Raw genomic sequence first — 24,077 nt, 5'->3', positions numbered from 1 at the left:
TGCTATGACCAGCTGCAAAGCTGGTAACAGAGACGTCTCGGTTGACGTTTCTGTGTAGTATGGGGCTAGCCCAACCGAGGGGCTATAATGTATAGGCCTGGTGGGTTCAGGGGCTTTCATCTTACATCTGCCTGCGAGCAGTTTGGAGGTGCAAGATACCTGAGCGTGTAATGTTAATTTTTACCTGTATTCATGGAATAAATCAGCACTGTTTTGTAGTTACTTGGACTGCCTTGTCTCTCAGAGTCAGTATGGTAAAAAGTACCGGGTACAACAGTTCATTAGGCTAAAACAAATGTAGGCATAGTGCCATATCTGCTGATGTCAGTGGTATAATAACCAAGGTCATTGTCATATGTCCTCTATTATACAGAAAGGCTAATAGTTGTTTTTTTTTGACAAAAATGACCTAATTTTACTCTTTTTACACACACACACACACACACACACACACACACACACACACACACAATGCAAATATAGGGGATTTAGTATCTAAAACAGCACTTCGCTTTGCATGTATGGAGATAACATTTACAGAAAATATAACTGAACGGTTAAATGTGCAAAATAATTAAAGGAAAATGCAGTATAATTTGAAAACATTTATAGCAGCTAAATAACATTTGTACAAGATCACAAAGTGAAAGGAGTTACATGTAGTGATGAGCATCTGTTACATTTAGCAGCTAAAGAGTGGCACTCAGTGACCTCAAGGTGCTGCTAGATATGGTCCTGCATTAACAACACAGCACTAACAGGTGTGTGTGTTTATTTAGCATAAATACTACTCAGCCTGTAGAAACAGTTGTAGGCTATAATGTTTTTTGTGGCTTTTAAAGGGGGGTATCCTTTAAATGAAAGGTGTTGTTTTCATGTTGCACTATGGGAAATGTAGGATCCGGCAACTTTTGAGCTTGACCAAAAACTAAATTCTCGGTTACTGCTGCTTTGATTTTGATATTGGAAACTTTCAGTTCTGTTATTCTCTCGTCACTTGTAACTAGCCTACTTTGACTGGCACTGTTAACAGTAAACAGAAAATATCATGTCATAGTAGGCTACAATAACACAACACAAATTTGAGAGATAAATATGGATAGTCATGATTTATAACTTTTCCTATCACTATTACATAAAGCACATTTAGTAGGCTAAGTGGTAAGCACACTTGGTAAGTGGTCTGTTGGCTCCTGCTGCCAGCTTGGTGTGCGTTTACGAATAGACCACGGGAATATAATTAGATATAAAAGGCCTTGTAGGGGGAGAAGACTGGAGACCCCTTAAAAGTTATACTGTACGGTATAGTGCACCTTTTACTTGTCATACACTATGTTCACCAGAGGATGGCGGTAAATAACAGATTAATTGCTCCTGGACCAACACAGAAAAGTAAAGGTACAAGACAGAAATGTACTTTGTTACTAATCGGCTTTTCATTAAGTTGCTATCAATAGGCGATTAGACCTCAATGGATCCACGTCATTCAGTGTTTCATTTCTTTTTAAATTTACGAGGTGTTTCTTCCAGAAGTGCCTGAAACCCCCCTTACTTACAGGGCTTTGTGTTTTTTTATGTAAACATGCATTTAACTCTAAAATGCTTTGATTTATATGCGTACGTAGGGGTCTAATAGTTATGCGCTTTTATGGCATGTAAATCATTACGTAAATCGGAAAGCTTGTGACGTTTTATAGGTAGGCGCGTTTTAAAGCAAGAAATTGTCCGTGTGGGAGGGGTTATTCCAGTTGACTGTGTTTAGCAATGCAATAACCGGCGATGAAGGTACATAAGATCGAGTGCACCCAAAGTACCAAGACATGAAATGGTGAAAAACGTTTGGCGCGGTAGGTAGACTATTTGACATCAGACGTAGAGGAGTGGAACAAAGATCTGTTCGCCGGTATCTTTTCTTGGAAGAAGGTTCGAGAGACAGTCGTACATTTTCGACAAGACGAGTTGGTGCAGCCTCGTTTGGGTTTCTCCCTCAATCTCTAGTTAGGCGCCTGTCAAAGCTTGCCTTGCGCAGGCGGACGGAAACTGCTTGAAAATGCCTCCCATCGAAAATGACGCCGGGAAGAATGAACTCAAATCTCGGATACAGCAGCTTATTGACACCAATCGAGTGGTGGTTTTCAGCAAAAGCTACTGCCCGTATTGTCTGGAGGTAAGGTATTTGTTTTGTCGAAATGGGGAGACTTGCTAGGCTGGTCGGAAACTTCCACCTTCTCCCGCGAAATAGACGGGGTCCGTCTATTTGCCGGCTAGTCTTTGCAATTTTATACAGCTAGTGTTGGTTGGATAAAAAGTTTACCTGAATCTAGTCCCACTTAAAAGTTAGATAGTTTACTGTTCTTAGCTGACATTAGACACACCCTGTTTAGAAAGCGGTGGCGTTTCTTTAAAGTTCCCACATGTATAATTCTAGTTAACATTTAACACTGAATTATATTGAAAATTGCAATGTTTGTTGATTAATAGTCAGCATTGAATGTCGAGCATTTCAGTTCTCGGACAGTTAAACAACTTTCATTGAACCATCGCTAATAGGAAATGGTCTAACGTGTTATTGGTTATTGCAGGCTGTGACACCACATGACTGAGGAAAATAATATCACCTTTCCTGTGTTTTTCTAGGTCAAAGACTTGTTCAAAGAGCTAAAAGTCGAGTGTAATGTGGTGGAGTTGGACCTCATAGGTAAGAGGGGGGACATTTGTTCAATTTGCAGAAGTAACATGCTCAGTGCTGTTTCGTTTAATGGCATTTCCCCCTATCCTTTACTATACTCTACTAAAAAAACATATTAATGGTCCCGTTTGAGCCCAAACAGATTTCTCTCCATACTATAGTAGTCAGGATGTTGTTTTACCTTGGACTGAACTGTGATCTTCCTTTGCAGCAGCACAAAATATGCTGAGTCACTCCTCAAGATAAGTTGGCCTCCTGCCATGTCTCAGTAAACTATAGCTTCTCTGCTTTGTCTTGAGTTGTATCCATCATACTCTCGGCTGTAAGGTTGCAGATAGAGATGTTGAAGACTAATCAATAACTTGTCAAATGTGATCACATTTAAAGGATAGGGTGAGTCATTTTCTATATTAATCTTGTTTTCCACACTCTTCATAAAGAGACTTAAACCAACTGTTGTACCCCAGTTCTTTTACTGGACAGATCTGAGTAAAAAAGGAGTCAGTCTTTCTTGATTTTAGTGCTGGTTTATTTACAAAAATATATATGTATAAAAAGGATTACAGAACACAACCCAGGGCTCCCTCCTTCAGACAAGCTGCTGGAGAAGAGAGCAGGGAAAAAAGCACCCGGAAACATAGAGCCTAATACATTTATCAGTTTTGGACTAACCCCTTACACAGACAGCTGTAAAAACATCAGGAGCTGGAGACAGTCTGACGTCTCCTATTATCTAGAGCTCCGCATGCTTGGAGCAGCTGGACATTTCAAAATGAAGAATTCCGTGTGTGTATGTTGTATGCGTGATGTGTAACTAAACATTCATTCAGACATAATTCTTACACAAGATTAATACAAAAAAACAATCGGTGTCATGGTTTGCCGCTAACCTTGAAGCAGAGCACACAGGAGCAGACTTTGAATCTTACTAAACTACATTACTAACACATTAAAGTCTAATAATTATCTGACTAATTTATTAATTTCTAACACAACAATGAACTGCTTCTGTTTGCAGTTAATGTCCCTGGATTATTTTAACCATCTGTGTTAGACCTCAGTTGTTCAAAAGGGATTAAAAACACATTAGGGAAGCACTGCTGCACTGGGTGACATGTTTCTTCATGAAGAAACTCTTCAGCTACATTGATAGCAGTTTTAATTGTGTGGGAACATTTCTGTGCAAAGCTGACCGGAAAGAGGAATTTGACAGCATTTAACATCAAAGTTGAATGTTTAAGCATTCGAATGTTGTGCGTCTTTTTTTTTTTTTCGTTTTTCCATATGCCACAGATGGTTTACTGTATAATCTTACCAGCCTGTAACATGACAGATTTCCTGGACCAATGGATGGGTTGCAATAGATAAAACATTACAGTCCAATTTTTGCAACAGGTAGTATTCTAGATTACACTATCACTTGTGTACATTAAAATCATATCAAAGGATGTCTCGAGCAAAGATCTGGTTTGCAGTTTAACTTTCAGTCTAGATTGGTGATGATGTTAAACTACAGGTAACCGTTAACCATGACCTGTGGCCACCATACACCCCAAGCAAGTGGCCACCAAGCTTTATCAGATCTCAGCCGAGAATGAGACCCTGTGTGTCTCAGGCCCCCTGCACTTCACCATCGCAGTGTGTTCCACAAACATCCTATGTCATTTGCATCTTTTAGTTCAATTTGAATCTTTTCATTTATTGAAGTGTCATAGTTAAGGGAGGCTGTTAAGTTGTGTGAAATTGCCTTGTCTGCGTTGTTTTTATTTATTTTTACATTTGGGCAACCAAAAATGTACTTTGGCCACCAAACTTAGGGGCTTGGTGCCCCATGGGGCCAGTGCTTAAAAATATTAGTACCTGTCCCTGCCATAGCAACAGTGCTACTTTGTGCCTGGTGGTAGACTTAACCATGGGTTAAACTAACTATATGCAGACTTTTTGTGTGACTACTTGAGAACAGTTTCTGTTTCTGCATGTTGTTCATACATGGTAAGACATTACAAGGTTTGCTGATACATCATGAACCCAATGAATACACATTTTGTCAAGGCATTCTTCCTCTTTTACTGTGTTTTCATAAATTTGATCAAGATGCAAAATATCAATTATTACCATATGAGAAATAGATGTATTGATGGTATGATTGGTATTCGCTACCTGTTAACATGCATGTAAACAACATTGACCCTTCTGTACAGAGGATGGAAGCAACTACCAGGAGATGCTGCTTGAGATGACTGGACAGAAAACTGTTCCTAATGTCTTCATCAACAAGACGCATGTTGGTGGCTGTGACAGAACCATGCAGGTACAGAACAGATGTGTGCATCTGTTTTTCCAGTTTTGTTGTGCTCAGAATCCTTCTGATGTTAAATATCTGAATACATGATTACTATGAAATGTTAATCTCATTGCGTGGCTTGTTCAGATGGCACACACTAGTTTTATATTAAAAGAAACACTCCTGCAGTGCACAGTGTGTTCATCTTCCCAGCTATAGAGAAATGGAATATGAATGAATTGTCTTATGAAATGACAGACTGTAAATGACTCACCATTCTGGGTCCAAGTTGAACATTCATATTGATCATTTTGTCAATTCAATACATTGAAGATACTCAATTTATAGTTGTATGACAAAGATAAGCAGGAAATCCTCACTCTAATTGTTAAACTGCTGTTAGTTTTGCTTGAACAGCTAAAACAATTATTGGATTTTCAAATGTAATAGTAACAAAGACTTGTTAATTGTTTCGTTGGCTAAACCTTGGTGTTAACTATATGTATATATATATATGGCTGCAATTAGTGTTTTTATTATAGAGTAATATGTCAGTTATTTATCTTGTTAAACTGATTATTTGGTCTTCTAAAAAAAAAAAAAGTCAAATGTCCTAAAATAGTGAAAAATGTTTTGACTTTTTTTCCCAGAGACCTTGATGATGCCTTCAGATATTGTTTTATTCCTCCAACATTGCAGCATCCAAGTATTCTCATTTTAATATCAGAGAAGACAAAAAATATGGAAAAGATCCAAGTGAGAAGGTGGAACATTGGTAATGGAGTAGATGCGTCAGTCACTAGAGACTAGTGAGCAGAACACTGCTAACAAGAATCCATGTTGGAGTAAAGGAAGATGAAGTGGCATTAAGATGGCCTTGTTTGTACTGAGACATCTGTTAGATGTGTTGGAGTCTTTCTGTTAACCAGCATTGTGTTCATGTTTGAGTCAGGCTCATAATGACGGAAGCCTGCAGCAGCTACTGAATGGAGGAAATGAAGTTTATGACTATGACCTGATTGTGATTGGAGGAGGATCTGGAGGCCTGGCCTGCTCAAAGGTAACGAGATTAGCTGCAACATGTTCAGAGTTACTTGTTGAAACTTTATTGCAATGGCTGTTGCTTTGTTGTGCAATATTGGGGTTGATACTTGTCAGAGAAACACAGTGGAACTAAAGCTGATGTAGCAATTAGCCACAGTAACATTGGCTCTGTTTCCAACAGGAAGCTGCTCTATTGGGGAAGAAGGTTATGGTGCTGGACTATGTTGTGCCCACACCAAAAGGAACCACCTGGGGTAAGATGCTTCCACTTCAGGATACCTAGTTGGATATCTGGGATGCGGTGTTAATTTCCATATGTTGGTATTGTTGTGCTATGGTGATCAGGTCTCGGTGGGACTTGTGTGAATGTGGGCTGTATTCCCAAGAAGCTAATGCACCAGACTGCCATGTTGAGCACTGCCATGCAGGATGCACGCAAGTTTGGCTGGGAGTTTGATGAGAAAGGTGAGGGCTCAGAGCACCGATACAGGAGGTCAGTTTACTACGGGGTTTGCCTGTAGTAAATCACAGGCAAGCCCTTTCAGGAGTCAGTTGTTATTCCACTGATGGATGTCTGTCCGTACTCAGTGAAACACAACTGGGACACTATGAAGACGGCAGTGAACAACTACATTGGTTCATTGAACTGGGGCTACCGGGTGGCGCTGAGAGACAAGAATGTCAACTATGTCAATGCCTATGCAGAGTTCATCGAACCACACAAAATCAAGGTACAGTGAATGGGGACGTGCAACATTCAGTGTGCTCACACAGATGTTTTAATTAGCATTCCTGTTTTGTACCGGTTTTCTGGGAGTTGACAGACAGCATTTTCCACTCTAGTCAGTCCACGCATGACATCTTTCTTAATTTTGATAAGCCGCATTCTTTGAAATGGTATCTAGCCTATCTTGGTAACCTGTTATTGTCGTTTGAAACAGGCTTACTAAACATTTAGCCTCCCTTCGTAGCTGCCTCTCAGCATTGCTGCTGTTCATGATTTTGTTGTTGGCTTTTCTCCTATAGATGGCATCCCTAGCTACAAAGTAAAGCAAATAGCAGACATTTCAAACATCACTGTCTCTGCTTGATCATCAGTCAAAATTACACATTACAGTGGGATTTATTTATTTTTCTTTTTTTTTGTATTTATTTTTCTCCCTGCTTCAACAGTATCTCAGAGCTTCTGTTTATATTTTCTGACAGGCAGCAAACAAACGAGGGAAGGAGACATTTTATACAGCAGCTAAATTTATCCTGGCTACAGGTGAGAGGCCACGCTACCTGGGCATCCCTGGAGACAAAGAGCATTGCATCACCAGGTGAGAGCACAGTACCAAGTACATTGTGGCTTTAACACCACCAGCACTATCCAGGAACATACTGTGTCACTGGAAGGCCCATTCAGAGCTCCTTTACAGCTGGAAAAAATGAGAAGAGGGGTGCAGCAGCATGTGAAGACACAATACCATCCTTTAAGGATCTGGACACTTGTATCCTCCACAGGTGGCTTCACTGCCTGCAGTCTCCCGGCTGTCTAAATATTAAGGAAGATTATTGGGGCTGCCCCCTGAAAGTTGACTAGTGGAACGACACCAACGCATTATTATATTTAATTTTAAAACAATGTAATGATGGCATTAACCCCCCCCCCCAAGCTACCGTGACAATTGGGATGTAATTCTGTGAGAAACACTTATTTTATTTTTTTGTCAGCTTGAGCTTGTGTGCATTACAGTAGAAGGCAGCCCCAGCCCCCTTAAGTTTGTCTTCCTTCTCGTTTTGGTGTGCCAAGCACCACTTTGCTCAATACTTCCACCTGTGGACACTTCAACTGTGACACTGTCCAATATATGGATGTACGTTAAGGTTGGACCTATTTACCAAATTGCACAACAAGGATAAAAAGGTGACAAAATCCAGTAGGGCAAGTCACATAAAAGTGTGATCTGTAATATATTGTTTTCAAACATCATGGTCTGTTTTTACAAGAGAAAAGACTAATGGTCATGACAGTGTGGCTTGTTTTAAATATGTGCATCTGATTTGTTTGCATCTCCGTTAAAGTGTAATGCACAGTGGTTTACCAACTGTTTCTACAACATCCAAACAGGATTAGGAAGCTAACAAAAATGCACTGGGAAAATGTTTCAATGAGGAGTTATAAATCAGAGGAATCGTAAAAAGGCTGTATATTCTTTAGCTGTGCAAGTTAGCAGCCCAGCATTATGTAGCGTCATTTTAAATCTTGTATCGTATGCAGTTGTCTTTTTAAATGCTCAGAAATATGTTCCCATCCCTCTTTTGCATTTCATGTTAATGTGGTCAAAATCATCACAGTTGATTTTCTGACAGTCTAGGCAACAAGTGGCCTCATGGTGCTTGCTACACAAAGCCTTAATGCAGAATCTCTAAAAAGCAAATGGGCAGCTGATATGTTGTGGATTAGTAGCCCCAAAGCTTCAGTTTTTACCATGCTGTTTGACCCCCTCTGTATGTGTTTGCTCACCAGTGATGACCTCTTCTCATTGCCCTACTGCCCTGGAAAGACCCTGGTGGTCGGAGCATCGTATGTGGCTCTGGAGTGTGGCGGTTTCCTGGCTGGCTTGGGTCTTGATGTCACCATCATGGTTCGGTCCATCCTCCTGAGGGGCTTTGACCAGGACATGGCCAACCGTGCTGGTAAGCACATGGAGGAGCATGGCATCAAGTTCATCCGCAAATATGTCCCTATCAAGGTGAGCGTTGGCCAGACCTGTGTGTGTGCGCACCCTGCCTTTGTCAAAATATGTTTGATATGGGTTTCTGCAGTGGGAACTTAAGCCATCAAAATTATACTATGCAACTAGTCTTTAACAGTTTTTAGAGTGATTTTAAACACTTTCATCTTAAGAGAACCTCCATTAGTAATAAAAGCAACAGGTAGTCCTCACAATTTGATCTGTGAGCAACCACATTTATTGTCTTACCATTTTGCTAAGAAGCCCTGTCTGTCAGCTAGATGTGTGACAGAAGCTCAACCTTTTTTCCATCTGACTCTCCTGTGTATGTGTCAGGTAGAGGAGCTGGAAGCAGGATCTCCTGGCAGGCTGAAGGTGACAGCCAAGTCAACAGAGACTGACGACATCATCGAGGGAGAGTATAACACGGTATGTAATTACTTCATCCTTTTGTCCTTAACTCTGTTACTGTGCAAGTTCTTTGTTTCTTTCTAGGCCTTTTTTTAGGGAATACTGTCTTCAATATTTAATAATCATGAGTGAACGTTTAAAAAAAATTGTGAGATAATTGAAGAACTATTAAAAAGTCATTATTGTGAAATCTTATTTCATTCTTAAAACAGTTTTATTTCAGCCATGTCCTCTGGCTCTCTAGCATGCTATCTCAACAAATGCTAGCAGATTTAGCCAGAGAGCCACGGCTGTGCTGACTTTAAACTGTAAATAAACAGCATCGTCCTCTTTAAGCGTCTTTAGCTTGTAGGTCTTGGCACAACCAGGCTGGTAATGTTGGTCAGTGGTGTTAGGTAGGAGACCCTACATTCCCAGCCCATGAGCTTTGAGAATTACTTGGCATTACAAAGAAGGTAACTTTGAATTAGCCAGCTCACTCTAGCTGCCGCTGTTAACACTGTCTCTTCGCTTTGATGCCCTGTAATAACCAAAGCTCACAACCCCACTTGGCTAGTGAGCCAGCATCCTTGTTTAGCTGATAAACAGTGGTGATGTTAGTCTGTTTTATATTTGAGTCAGAACAACTGATGCTGTTGTTGCTGTAGCTAACGGGACCTCACTGGCTAATGCTGAGAGCAGTGTGTTTGGCTGGAAGGTGGGGGGGGGGTAGAGTGGTGACACCACTACTCCCCTCAATTGTAGCATGAAATAAACAGTGACATGTTAAAGGTGTCATTGAGGGATGTGCCAATATGAAATTAAAAAGGGCACTTGAACAAAAACTTTTAGTATAAAATTAACTCCAATAAAAAGAATAATTTATTATAAATACTAAATTAAGATCTTAGTTTAAAAAAAATTAAATTTTTTGATCTTATATTTAGCTGTACCTGTTCAAATAAAGCATTAGTGCTTCACTGGCTGAGGAATTTGTTTAAACTAAATACCTCATTTCTCTGCTCCTCAGGTGTTAATAGCAGTGGGCCGAGATGCATGTACAGACAAGCTTGGCCTGGACAAGGCAGGGATCATAGTCAACCCCAAGTAAGTTTGTCTCCCTCTGTTTTATTTATGTACTCTGATCCCATTACATGTGGTGGCCTGTGTCTTTAAGACTCGTGGTACAGTCATGATGATTCAGCACTTAATGCCATCTCATGGCTCTAAAGAGGCAGAGTGCATATGCACTGGGGAGACTTGTTTAGGGAGAGAGGAATGATGTCTTGTTAGTAAGATGAGAAAGCAGTTTTCAGTGTATCAGCAGTGTTTTAATAGAGGAAAAAAATCTATTGGGCTTTTCATCCTGAAGTCATTATCTTACATTGTCTACTCTAATTTGATCAGATTCAATGGGGCTTAGTGTGTCTTCTCAGTACACTCCCTGTTGTCCTTTTTTCCTGCACATTTATAACTTTGGTGGCAACTTTAGAAAACTGGAGCTAAAGCTAAAATGACTCATACATCTTGCAACTGATGATTCATTCTCTCCCAGGTATTGTGAATGTAGTCTGTTCATTGAGGATGTTGTCTTTTTACTGTTTTGTGAATGACTGGTTCAGCCTATGAGGCCAATAGAGGTTCAGACAACAGGCCAGCCTAAGACTGCTCAGTCATACGCCCTAGTCTTAATATAGGTTTGCAATAGTTGTCTGGGAATTTTCAAAGTTGGAAACTCTCCATGGGAATAAACAGAAAATTTGCAGACTTGCTAATTATCCTATAACAGGGAACTTAAATGTAGTTGGAACATCATCCAAGCAGCATAATCTTGGTTAAAACAATCACCTTTAATGCTGATTCAGTTTCTACCCTGTACGTTTCTCAATCACATGCACACTACTAAGGTCACAACCCCTGCATAAACTCTGCAGTCCTCTATCACTTGTAAAGATAATTTCTAGAATCCTGCACATTACAGGGGGACTACTGAAGCCACACGGCTGCTTTTAAGCATTGGCTGCATTAAAGTTCTGCTCTGAGATAAATCTGTCAGTTGTCTCTTTTTTTAAAATTTGCATGTGTTTGCATACATGTCTGCTTATTGCCAAGCAAAATGCTTGTATAAACAACCCCAAATTTATAATTAATCCCCATGGAAAGTTTCCAACTTGGAATATTTCCAGAATTCCCTAGCTTTAATTCCAATGGAATGTTTCCAGGAATTTTCCACCACTTTGCAGCCTTAGCCTTATGATCATAGTATTCAGTAGAGCTGGACCCACATATTCTATTGTGTGGATATCCGTTCGAGGAGTAGGTCATCAGTTTTAATATTTGAATGTTTTGAGACGGCAGGACTTTTCAATGCCGTCTCCACTGGAGTGCCAGTGACACCCATAATCTTGTTAGCAAAGCTCACCATTGTCCCATTTGAAGCAGCTGCAGTACCTCGCACATACAGGAAGTGTAGCAGGAGAACGAGTTTAGTGCTACTAGCATCAGAAAATCGAGTCTGAACAAGAGCTCATACCCATCTCTATTAGCACACATGGGAAGTGTCAAGGGAGAGCAAGTTTGTATGACTTGTACTGAATGGTGCCAGCAGCAGCAGAACATACAGCTACGGCAAGCTTTGAGGGTAAAAAAGTGTATCTCTTGCTGCACTGCTTAAAGCTGAACTTTGTCACACAGTACTCAAGTATGTTAACACTTTTTGGTTGAAATGTTTCAATTTATTTAACTGGTAGTTAGGTTGACATCATATAAAAGGTGAATAGACAGGAGAATGTGAAAGCCTTTGTCAGTGTCAGACTTTTGCATCTAACATTGAGTGTTTCCTGTTGTCAGTACAAACCAGCATAAACTCAATTCCTAAGGAACCTGGTGTGTGGGTGTGGGTGTGGGTGTGGATAGAGATTCCTTCAATTGGCAACAGTACTAGTAAAGAGGCATTACTCTAACTCCACTGAATAAACAGTGAACTGAGTGTTTCTCTGTAGTTTAACAAAGTGAGACGTCTTCACTGGTAAAACTATCCGTTGATCTCACATCAGTGATTGAAATGTAGCACATTCTCACATTCTGCAGAATGGTGTACATGCAAATGCTTATGAAGATTCGTCATCTGCCTTTTTTTTTTTTTTTTTTTTTTAAACATAATAATGCATAAGAATCCCAACCCCCGGTGAATATTCACGAGTTATTGCTAGCAAAGCCCAGAAATCACCATTCTGATGAAATGATAATATTCAGATGAAGTAGAGACACACTGTGAACCCAGTGGTCAGAATGATTCAGAATAATTAAATGGGCAGTAAATAAATGGGCAGTAATAAATGTCATTTTGCTCTGCAAAAAAGTCATAGTTTAAGTGAAGTATGGTTTGTTGCTCGCTGACCTCTACAATCCTACAGGAACGGAAAAATTCCAGTGAACGATGAAGAGCAGACCAACATTCCCCACATCTATGCCATTGGAGACATTCTGCAAGACAAGTGGGAGCTGACACCTGTGGCCATCCAGGCTGGCAAGCTGCTGGCACGGCGCCTCTATGGGGGATCAACCCTTAAGGTACCATCAGCGTTGAGAGGCAGTTGTACTGTAGATGTGCTGAACTTTTTTTTCCTTGTCAAATCTTTAGCTCTTCGGTTATCACTGGAATGTTACATGACATGTGACAGCAGGAGGATTTCATCCCTGACAAACTTTAAATAACTCTGTTTGGCAGTGTGACTACATCAACGTTCCCACAACAGTTTTCACCCCAATGGAGTATGGCTCCTGTGGTCTGTCGGAGGAGAGGGCCACTGAGCTCTATGGACAGGAGAATTTAGAGGTAACACACAGTCACAGCAATCTGAATATATATGAGTTACCTAGTTCCTGACTGTGAACCCTTCGCCTGTCCTGAGTGAAGGCCTGCCTCTAACACTGTGTTCACATTATCCAGCTCTGATTTGAACATCGATGAACATATAAATTGTCAAGGATGTGCAGATTTAACTGAAATGTGAGTCGTGTGTACAAGTATTACGGTATTTGTTCAACAGTCAAATTGCACAATTGCTTGAAAAACTGCTCGGTTACGATATGTTCCTTTCAGTTTGGCTTGATCAGAAGCCTCTCCCAGGGCTTAAAGTTCCCCACCACTGTGCTGGATTTCCGGCACAGGGACGTTTTTATTTGAAAATGGATATATAGAAAATATTCTGGCATATATTCATAACATCATGTAAGAATAGGACTATGGCTGTAATATGTATACAGCCATAAGGAACCCTGTATTTTGTATTAACAAAGTTATTAAAGTTGTGTCGAGGGGGCGGGGCAGCTCATTGGGAGTGCAGAAGTGACCTGCAGCAGGGATGACTGTAGCGGGAGGAGCAGGAGGATGATTAAATCTATTGAAAAATAGATTGAGGCCATTCACCCACTTCTGGTCCCCTCCAGACTGGGAGTCAGACTTCTTGTGGCCAGAGATGGGTTTTAAGGCCTTTCCAGACTCTGCTGACATTGTTCTGTTGCAGCTGTCCCTTCATTTTCCTCCTGTAACTGGCCTTCCCCTCCTGGATCTTCACCCTCAGTGTCCTCTGCACAGCTCTCAGTTCCTTCTTGTCTCCTGATCTAAAGCCCCTCTTTTTCTTCTTCATGGTTGAACCAGGGTTTGTTGTTGGAGAAACACCAAACAGTCCTCGTGGGTACCATGTTCTATACACAGACGTTAATATTGTCCATTATGCAGTGTGAGATATTGTCAGTGTCCTCCCCCTGTGGGTCGCAGTTCTTCCCACACAGTTATGTCAAAGCAGTCTTTCAGGGCCTCTTCAGTCTTCCAAGACTATTTCTTTACTGTGAGGGTAACGACAGGCTCTCTGTGCATGAGGGGTTTGTACACAGGCAAAAGATGACCCAGGTTGTGATCTGATCTACCTGGGTGGGAGGGGTAATGCGTTAATGTGAAAAAATTCCCACAGCAGACTTGTTCCTTAATAGTGATGTGCATATTTATACAAGCTATCATACACAAATACTACCAGTCCTCCTGCCTTTCTCTTACCGCTGTCCAATGTCCTGTCTGCCCATATGAGGTGGAAGCCGTCTAATGCAATAACATGAACTAGGCTGAAATTGAAATGATGTGATTCACTGCTAATAAAATGCAGCTCTTTGCTGGTTCTGCTGTCATGGACCTTCAGTGTGTTTCTGGTCTGTGTTCAGGTGTACCACAGTCTGTTCTGGCCTCTGGAGTTCACTGTGCCCGGCAGGGACAACAACACATGCTACGCAAAGATCATCTGCAATAAACTGGACAATGTATGACTATTACTACCTGTAACATTTCTGAGACCATAGCTACCAACAAATTGAGCTCCTTGATGTATGTTGCATGAATGTTTCTGTCTTCATTTCTGTGCTCTCACACTGTAGGATCGAGTCATCGGGTTCCACTACCTGGGACCAAATGCAGGAGAGGTGACGCAGGGCTTCGGTGCCGCCATGAAATGCAGAGTCACCAAGGAGCAGCTGGACGGCACCATCGGCATCCACCCAACCTGTGCTGAGGTAAGAAGACAGAACCTAGCGCTTTTTAAAATAAACCTTCCATCTACAGTCAGGTTTGCTTCATACAGTTTGTTGGCTGCTTCTACAGCAGCAGACTGATTATGGCATAGATTGAACTAATAATGGATACACGTTTAAATTCATCTATTGTACTATACAGTTTAGTTCTTGACTGTGTTAAAGCCACACTATGAAACGTTTTGGCAGCAGTGCACAGATAATTCCTTCTGATGTTTGTGAGCAAAGATTCTAACCAGTCACAGAAGGCAGAGATGGCACCTCATGGCTGCAACAAGTACATAAACACCTCTGGTCTGCTATTCTAGTATTAGCTGGTGAAAGACATCAGTATAACTGACACACAGACCAGCAATCTACCAACTCCTGCATTAGCTGAGACAGTGAACAAAACAAGGGTGCTATTAAAATGTCTTTAAATGCTGCAGATTCTAAACAATCTAAGCAGTGTACCTGCAGGCTTAAGGTGCACACACTCTATCATCTGCAGGCTTCATGAAAAAACTGCAGAGTAAATGAGTGGTTGTAGACAGATGCACCAATAAATTTCACTGTGCTGCTAGCTGTACTGAAAATAGCCATAGCAGAAGCAAACCCAAACCTCGACGACTAAGAGACACCAACTGTCCTGTGTCCCCCTGAGGGATCAGTAGGTAATGTTTACATTTACAGTGGTAAAAACATACAAAGTAAAACTAAACCAGTTTAGAAAAGCTGTGAGGTCAGAGGATAAAAATGGGCATCTTTGCATGTGTGGAGCAGCACAGCCCACTGCGTAATTCTTCCCCTACGGTAGGTTCAGTCTCATGGCTCCACCCCCTTTTTGCTGTTTGTACCATAATCGTTAAACACTGGCGGCAGCAGTGGCTGACCCACTTTACATGTATAACACAGTTTAAAAATGTAAAGTAATACGTGTGTATATATATGCTTCAAACCGTCCATTCCGTCTAGCATCAATAACTGCAGACAACAGAATTCAGGGCCCCAGCTCCAAATAAACCCAGTACAAACACCATTCAAGTTTTACAACATAAGGGGTAGTCAGAAGGAAGCTGGTCTGTTTATCTAACAGCTTGATGTTGTATAGCCTAGCTTTCTGTTGTGTTTTCATCAGAAATTCAAATACATTACGTTTGTGATGAACTCAGATCTGTAGAATCGTATGAATGGAGAGGAAAAAAAGAAACTCTGCATAACGAACTTGCTGAACTCAGACAGCTGTCCTGTCAGTACACCTCAAGCTGATTTTAAAGACTTGGGTCCTATATACAGTATGATATGCAGTAAAAATGGTGACCTTGATAATCTAGATGACTTGAGATTATTTCCTACTCCCTCGCTTGGCTACGTTTCCCCTCAAATTCAGTGTGAATGATGTTGCACCAGACAGGTTTGATGAGGCCACATAAAACAGCAGGCAACAGCTTAAAGTATTAATGTGTGTCTGTTTCTTTTATCTAGTTCAAGAGGGTTTGAATCACAGATTGTTGCTGAATAGATATTTAAGTGTTTCTTCCACTGATCTTCATTCTGTGCATTAATTGGCTTACTTAATTATAATAGCTTAAGATCTTAGCACTACTCATTAATTATGATAATGTAGTGTCTTGATAATTGCAGCACATTAAGCACTTCAGGTGCCTTTTGTTTGTTGTTTTACACTATTTGCATTTTCATCTTGTAATGAACTTGGGTCTACATATCATCTGAAATTCATGATGATCTGTATGGGTTTTGCAGTCTTCCTCTTTAAGTAGCCATTCACAGTTTTACACATTAAATCGCCATCGCATTTCAACCAGCAGGTTTTGTATCTTTGTGTGCTCCTGAAATTTGTCAGAGCTGCACTGCCTCATGTGTGTCTGCTGATCCTTTTAGATCTTTACCACTTTGGAGGTGACCAAGAGCTCCGGCGGAGACGTCACCCAGGCCGGCTGCTGAGGTTAAACCCTGCTCGTTTAGCAGGCTGCTCTCACATTAGACTCTCCTACTAGCCCCTCCCATCTTGGTTCCCAGTCAGCCTTTAAACTTGTCATCACCTTCGTCCACTCGTTTGTAGGACAGTTGTTTCTCAGGATAAACAAAGAACCAATGCCAGGCTCTAAGTCAGTGAAATCATTTAGGCTGTCTGGGAGCTTCAAGGTGAGAGGAAGAAGCTGAGGATGTGAGTCTTCGGCTGAGCTTTTTTTTGCTGAACAGCGGGGTTACTCTGCTGAACTCTCCTGGGCTTCACAAGTGTGTCCTTCTCAGAGGAGCACCATCACACATTACCACAAAGTGTTTGGGCTGTTTTTGACGTCCTCGCCCATAACCCAGCTACTGAGGTGGGCGAGGATCGATGTCCCTCTGCAGAAGCACCTAATGGCGCCCCAGACCCTTTGTCCAACCCCCAACTTCAAAAGTTTATTATTGACCCCCAGCATAAATCTGCTGTACAGACTGGGTTTGACTTTAGTAAGGCAGGTTAAAATTGGCACTCAACCAGGGTTTGAACAGATGCACACTCTGAACCCGGCTCCAGTTTGTGATGGAAATTTTATTAATCTGGTGTGTGAGTCAGTTAAATGGCATCATGTTTGTTTTGTTAAGCCATCATTCCACACATTCCTCCTACCAGGTCTTTCAGATGAAACCGATATGTACATGTTGCTGTCAGTATTTGTCCTGACTGTGTGGTAGCACTACTGGCACTAGGGGTTTCTGCCTTGAAGTGAAATCCCTTCACCTCCACCAGTGTTCATCTAAACAAATGGGGTCAGGACCCAGAAAATCTACACCTTACAAACCTTTGGTGTGCTGCATCACAACACTTGCCAATAGAACTGAATGGAAGATGCAACTTTTGTTGTATTCAATGTTGCATAAGAAAACAAATTCTCACCTTTTTACTCTTAATTTAATGCTTGTCTGTTCCATTTTGCTGTTTGCCTCTGCATTATGTATATGTAAAGGATATGTTCAGTCTCTTAGAGTATTGGGTATTGGTATTCTGTCATCAGTGAACGACAGTTGTCATCTGTATAAATTACTTGTTTGTTGGTGTCAGACCACTGTAGGTTACTTTTCTCTGAGGATTTAAATAAAGGAGGAATTCACCTAAAGTTTTGTCACATCTCTTCACTTGTGGGAAGCTGTTTCAGATTGATCGAAAGCTATGAAATTAACATTCCTCATAAAAATTAAGAAGTATTTTGATGGCTTTTAGTGTCTTATCACACAGCAAGGTTTCTCAGCCTTTTTATGCGTTCCTGCCCAAAAACCTTGAATGTTTTCTTACTTGTTCACCTGCCTGATTATTATACATGGCATGCCTGAATTGGAAGATAGCAGTAATCTGTGACCTGCTATCCAAAGGCTTCAGGAAGCAGAACGCCTCTTAGTTCAGAACTAACAAACTGAATGAATGTAGCAGGTTATATTTTCCAATTAGCTAGTAAGGTTATTGTGTGTGTGTGTGTGTGTGTGTGTGTGTTAGTTGGAACATTGCTTAGTGAATTTTGTTAGGCTTCAGTGGATGGCGTGAATTATTCAGCTTTATAGCAACCAATAAGGACTGCTTCCATGCTCCCCTCTGACAGATGTGGTGTGAAATAAATGCTTATAGTTTTGAGCAGAGTTTTTATTTTTCACATTTAAAGGATTTAGCCTTTACATTCCGACTAGTCTCGGTATTGTCTATATGGACCCCACAAGTAAATGTGACATGATATTAATAAATGGTGTAAAATATACAGTGTAAATTAACCAATACATTTTGAACTTACTCTCATTTAGTAAAATATTAAAGTGATAATGTATACAAAACATGTTATTGGGAAAATGAAAATGTTAACAGATTTTTAGAAAAGGGTGTTTTGTTTGAACATGAAATACAAAAGAGGCTCTGTTACTGTGACAAGAATGTGACATTTTTGATAACCACATGACTTGATTTTATTAATTCAGAATTTACTGGTTCATTATTTTACATCATAATGTCAATATTTTTTGTTTCATATTGTATGATATTGAACCCTTGGGGATTCACAAGGAGAGGGGAAGTTTGAATGGTGGTCACACGTTACAGCGGATCAAAATCATGCCATTAAACACGTGGTTATAGCGGATCAAAATCATGCCATTAAAGTGGGCAACCTATTTACATCAGAGAGCGGGGAAACAATAGCATCATTTCCTCTGGATGTCTGTGCTTCTGTGGGACTATTCAGCCTCCACAAGTGGCGGTCTTTATGAATAGCACCGGTGCTGGTGCGAAGCCTTTGTTGGGTTCACCGGCTCACATCTAAAAACGCTGTCACCTGCACAGGGTGCCATGACAACTCAGGCTTTGATGAGATTATTTGGCTGATAACCATTTTATTGAGGACGATTTCTGAGTGATATCGACTGATTCACTGCACACAAAAACAGGCCTGGACTGAAGGTTCAAAGCTGGAATGTACCTGAGCGACTGTTTCTGCCTCTGACTTGTGTGGTGCTTAGCCAGCACACTTTATGTACTGTTGGTTTACATTCTCATGCATTCAGAGGTAAAGTGCAAACACCACCACCAGCAGCTCAGTTTGTTAATACATCAGGTGCTGTGCCTGTGCAGCGAACCTCTCTAACCCTGCCTTGAAGAGCTGATCATTCTCTCAAAATGCCCAATTAAACAGGTACTTGTAAGTCTGTGCGACTTAACTTTATACACCTGAGTTTCACTGTAATCAGTTCCCCTTAATAAAGTAAAAGCAATTGTGCTGTTTTCCATTACTGCCAAAGAGAACAGAAGTTACATAATGGTCTGAATAGCCTCAGTATTGGGGATTGGAATAAAACACATCTGCTTGTTTTGTATCATTTCCCCCCCAAGTTCCTAAGTTAATGTTACAACACATTTACAAAGAGAAGCTACATTAAAGTCTGGGCTTTTTATTAAGTGAAAAGGAAAACAATCTTGTGCATAAATGCTTGATGCCTGTTGTTTTCCATTTTTGAGGTCACTTTGCATGTTTGTCTAGTTTGTGCATTTGTGGTCACTTTTTCTTTCCACTTGTCTTGCATCTCTTTATGATCATTTTTAATTATCTTTATAGTTGTTTTGTGTCTCTGTTGTTTTCCATCTTTGTGGTTTTGCATTTTATTTAGTTCTCATCTGTTTTCGGTTTTTGTCTCTGAGGGCAGGTTGTGTCTGTGTTGTGCTGTGCATCTCTTTATGGTTGTTTTGCTTCTCTTGTAGTGAGTTAGTGTCTCTGATGTGGCTTTACATCTTCCTGGTAATTTTGCATCTCTTTGTAGTTATTTTGCGTCTCTTTGTCGTCAGTTTGTTCTTTTGTGTTCGTTTTATTTCTGTCGCCTTTTTTTGCCTCTTTATGGTTGTTGTGTGTCTCTGCTGATGTTGTGTGTCTCTTTCAGTGATGAAACGTCCCCAGAATATCCAAACCATCCATATTTTTCTTATGTTCTGTATGTGTTAGAGAACAAATCAAAAATATATGATCAAAATTAATCTCCGTTAACAGAGTAGAAACATTTTTCATTTTCTTTGTCTTGTTGAGGCCCAAGGTTTTTTTTCCCCACTTAACTTCTGAGAATATCTTACAACAACCAGCCTACAACCTTGCAAAAACTGAACCTTTTCACATGGCCACACACCAAAAAGGAAGTGACTTTTGAAATAGCTACTGTTGGAACCTGACCTCAGTCTCACCTCTTCCTCTGTCTTGCCACTTTTAAATCTGTTTGCTTCCCTGTATTAATGCTGATATTATCCGACTGTGAAAAGCTAAGACCTTTGTAATTATGTTTTAACATGACATTGATATAGCCCTCTTTTAAAAGAACTGCCAGTTTTCATTCACTCCTGCTTCTAATAACACCATTGTGGATGAGGTAGATAAGGATTTTGGAAAAGCAAGAAACTGCCAGAAGGAAGCTCAAGCCTTCGCTGATAGTATGGCATTTAAACACTGAGAAGTCAAAAGTCATTCCTGTCTCACCGTGACTTGCTGGTTTCAACACACGCCTTGTCATCATTGGCCAGAACAAACTGCCGGTGAAATCCATGCTTACATAATCAAATATGTTAGTTGTTAATTTCTTTGGATTGTATTTGGAGGAAATGATTAATCTACCTGTTAGAAATGGGCATGCTATATAACATAGTTAATGATTAATAAGATATGAAATATCTTTTTTTGAAGCTGAGTAATGCAGTCAATAGTGGTGTGTGGTGTGTGATTGTTACAGGAAATAAGCATTTCCTGTAACAAATAAGATGAAGGGTGTAGTCTCTTTCTCTCTCTAAGGCAAGACCCTGACAGGACAAACAATCACAGAGTAATGAAATTCTTGAAGGTCTGCAACTGTGAATGGACATGTGACGAATTTAAAAAATTGTCTTTCTATTTGTGTTTATGGTGGTGTTTTAAATGTATATTTTCAGAAGCTGCTGTGATCAACTGCTGTAAAAGAAATGGCTGATAAATGATAATGAACAGACTCACTGATGAGACCTAAATAGGGATGACAGCAGCCTAATCATTATCATTTAATACAGAAACTTAGAGTAGGATGTTCCAGTTTAAGAAAATCTATTGGAGTGTTTAACCCTGTGGACATACTAGAGGCGCATCAGGAAAAAGATGTGAACAACGCATAACTCAGCATCCTGTTGTTGACATGCAATTTAATTAAAATATGCATTTTATGGCCAATGAAAATTATCTCCAGCTGACCTAACTCATGCTTTTGGGCACGAGCTGATCGACAGAACATCCAGGCTTCTGCACACTCTGCTGCTGACAGGTGCTAGCCTTTAGATGGCAGCCCAGTCTCATAAATGTCCGCACCCTGTTGTGGCATTGAAAGCACTGACAGGACACTTGGCTGAACAGTATATTTTATTATAGCTAACTCATAATCCTCAGAAAAGTTAGGACACAAGTTAATACACCATCAAAATAAATGTAATAAATTTATAGTAAGTGAAGTACGGTTTGTTTTATTAATTCACACACAAATTGCATCAGGGCATCACCATTTATTTTACTGGAGAAACTCATATTCTCTTGCACTGGTAAGCATCTTTGGAGTTTGTTGCTTCTGTACACAGTGTTCCCAGTAAATCAGTGGGTGTTTCCTCCTCTTCTGCTGTAATAAATGGGAGTTGAGTCCTGGGCTTCTGTCAGATACCCACTCTGCATTATGTCACTGTTTTCTCATTTCATATGCATGCCGCCAAACAGCTAGGCAAACAATGAAGTGTGGAGGAATTGTTCCAGTGTCCTGACATTCTCAGTACTATCCTGTTAGTAACTATTATTTACTTTTTACTTTATCTGACAGGGGATGCATAATTAAGGCTCCTTGTGACATTAGTTGTCATAACAGATATTTCACTGAGTAGTGGCTGCTGGTGAGAATGATGGTGGTGGGACACCTGAACAAGCCAGCTGTGCCACTGTAGTTTAATCTGAGCTGAGTGGGCTGTTGCAATTAGATGAAACTGCCACTCGAGCCAGTGTATATGGCCACCCCAGCTCCGGTACAATGTGGCTCAAGCTGCTGCATATTTCCAGCTCTAAAAGTATGTTAGGCCAGTGTTTAGGCATGGTAGGTCATTGCCAGAGAATGGTGTCGCCTGTCATGGGACCCAACAGATTTATGGCAGCATGGCCTGACAGTGGTCGGTCATTTAAATCGAATAGTGGGCTTCCACAGCAATGCTACTGTCTGTGCTGTGCATTAATAAAAATAACTGTCCATTTTATTTATGTACTTATTTTTGAAAAGGTTGTGAATCAACAATGATTTCCAAAATATGAACTCAAATACTATCTGAGGTTTTCCCCAGCAGTCGGGTTGAAGACTACAAAATGTCCTTTTTGTACTGCATGTGTTTGCTGATTGTTGTTGGGACTAGAGGTCTGCCTGCTTTTCTTCACTGACAAACTGATTTAAGCTGGAACGTAGACGGTGCCTCAGCAGCTGCCTTGTCAAAGAGCATGGAAAAACATCCTCAGGGATTCACCATGGTAGTAAATTGAACATTTAAACGTTTAGTGCATTCCTTGAAACAAAAACAAATTGATTCCATTCTCAAGTCACATAAATGTATTTTGGCTCTTATTTACATATTTACCTTTATTTACCTTGATTCACAGTAACATGCTGTTTGTCATTGTCATTGATCTTTATAAGTGTTAATTTAATAAAAGATGATGAATCTGTTCTCTAACTGTAAATGGCTGGAATAATAAAAAAATAACAAGTGATCATTTTACTCATTCTGCTTGTCATTGATGATGACGATGGTTGCTATAGAGCTTTCAGAGAATGTTATAATGTGACTGTTACCACATTTTACTGTTAGAGGCCATTTATTTTCACATTCTAGTCATATTTCATTTATTTATCTGTTTGTTTCTCCTGCAAAATATGAGTAAATACAGTAGTTCATTCATTTTTTATACCGCTCAGTCCCAAACGGGGTCGCTGGAGCCAATCCCAGCCGGCAATCGGGCAAAGGCAGGGTACACCCTGGACAGGTCGCCAGCCCATTGCAGGGCCAACGCGCAGACAAACAACCACTCACACATTCACTCCTACGGGCAATTTAGAGTCACCAATCAACCTAAGCCGCATGTATTTGGACTGTGGGAGGAAGCTAGAGTACCCAGAGAGAACCCACGCAAGCATGAGGAGAACATGCAACCTCAGCACAGAAAGGTCACAAACCCACAACCTTCTCACTGTGAGGCAACAGTGCTAACCACTGTCCCACCGTGCTGCCCTACAGTAGTTCATAGTTCAAGAAAATGGAGTATTTTGCCTTCAAATTAAAACTGGAGCTTGAGCCAGATTCGTGTTGAGTCATTTATCTGTCAGCAGAGCTGGACTTTGCTCTTTTCCACCAGTCTTCTACTGATAAGCAACTGTGAGTGCAGTATCATGGTCAGGGCACACTGTTCATCTTTTTGTCATTTTGTCTTTGTAGTTTGTTTGTGGGAGTTTTGTATCTGTAGCCATTTTGTGTCTTTTTTAGTTGTTTTGCATCTCCTTCTAGCTGTTATAAGAGAAGGAAGACAAAATCAGTTATTCTCATTTAGAGAAGACCTGATTCAAAGTGTCAGATTTTTGTGCCAGACCTGCTTTTGTAACCTCTTAACATATTAACTCTGCTGATGCCTCTTGCCTGACTGGTCAGCTGCACAGGGAATACTTGCTGATGGTTACCCATCATTCCGTTCTCAGACAGTAAACACCGACAGGCTTCACACCCTCTTGCCATCAGGTTTGATCAGTCGCGTGGCTCCTAACCCATCCTGATTTCTGTGTGGATCTGATCCATCTGAGCCTGCAGATGGACATGAGGAATGCAAGG

General features: G+C 40.6%; 1 protein-coding gene across 1 annotated transcript; it reads left to right on the top strand.

Moving 5' to 3' along the window:
* The first annotated feature begins 1,782 nt into the window (after positions 1–1,782).
* Positions 1,783–16,902, top strand: txnrd3 (thioredoxin reductase 3). Its single transcript, XM_020593037.1, has 16 exons — positions 1,783–2,167; positions 2,638–2,698; positions 4,891–5,000; positions 5,926–6,033; positions 6,199–6,271; positions 6,363–6,482; positions 6,606–6,748; positions 7,224–7,339; positions 8,530–8,755; positions 9,074–9,166; positions 10,158–10,234; positions 12,544–12,700; positions 12,858–12,965; positions 14,348–14,443; positions 14,558–14,692; positions 16,592–16,902. The coding sequence occupies exons 1-16, from the start codon at positions 2,051–2,053 to the stop codon at positions 16,652–16,654; spliced, it is 1,803 nt and encodes a 600-aa protein (XP_020448693.1). The 5' UTR covers positions 1,783–2,050; the 3' UTR covers positions 16,655–16,902.
* The last annotated feature ends 7,175 nt before the right edge of the window (positions 16,903–24,077 follow it).

Source organism: Monopterus albus, unplaced genomic scaffold (genome assembly GCF_001952655.1).
Source record: "Monopterus albus unplaced genomic scaffold, M_albus_1.0 scaffold18.1, whole genome shotgun sequence".
In the NCBI taxonomy this organism is placed as follows: Eukaryota; Metazoa; Chordata; class Actinopteri; order Synbranchiformes; family Synbranchidae; genus Monopterus; species Monopterus albus.
The sequence above is the reverse complement of the archived record's forward strand: the minus strand, read 5'-3'. Positions and strand labels throughout refer to the sequence as shown.

Bases quoted from the DNA above. Each gene is read 5' to 3' on its own strand.
- txnrd3 (XM_020593037.1), top strand. From the start codon at position 2,051: ATGCCTCCCATCGAAAATGACGCCGGGAAGAATGAACTCAAATCTCGG. The intron at 7,340-8,529 runs GTGAGAGCACAG...TTTGCTCACCAG, and splicing joins AAAGAGCATTGCATCACCAG to TGATGACCTCTTCTCATTGC. The intron at 14,693-16,591 runs GTAAGAAGACAG...TGATCCTTTTAG, and splicing joins TCCACCCAACCTGTGCTGAG to ATCTTTACCACTTTGGAGGT.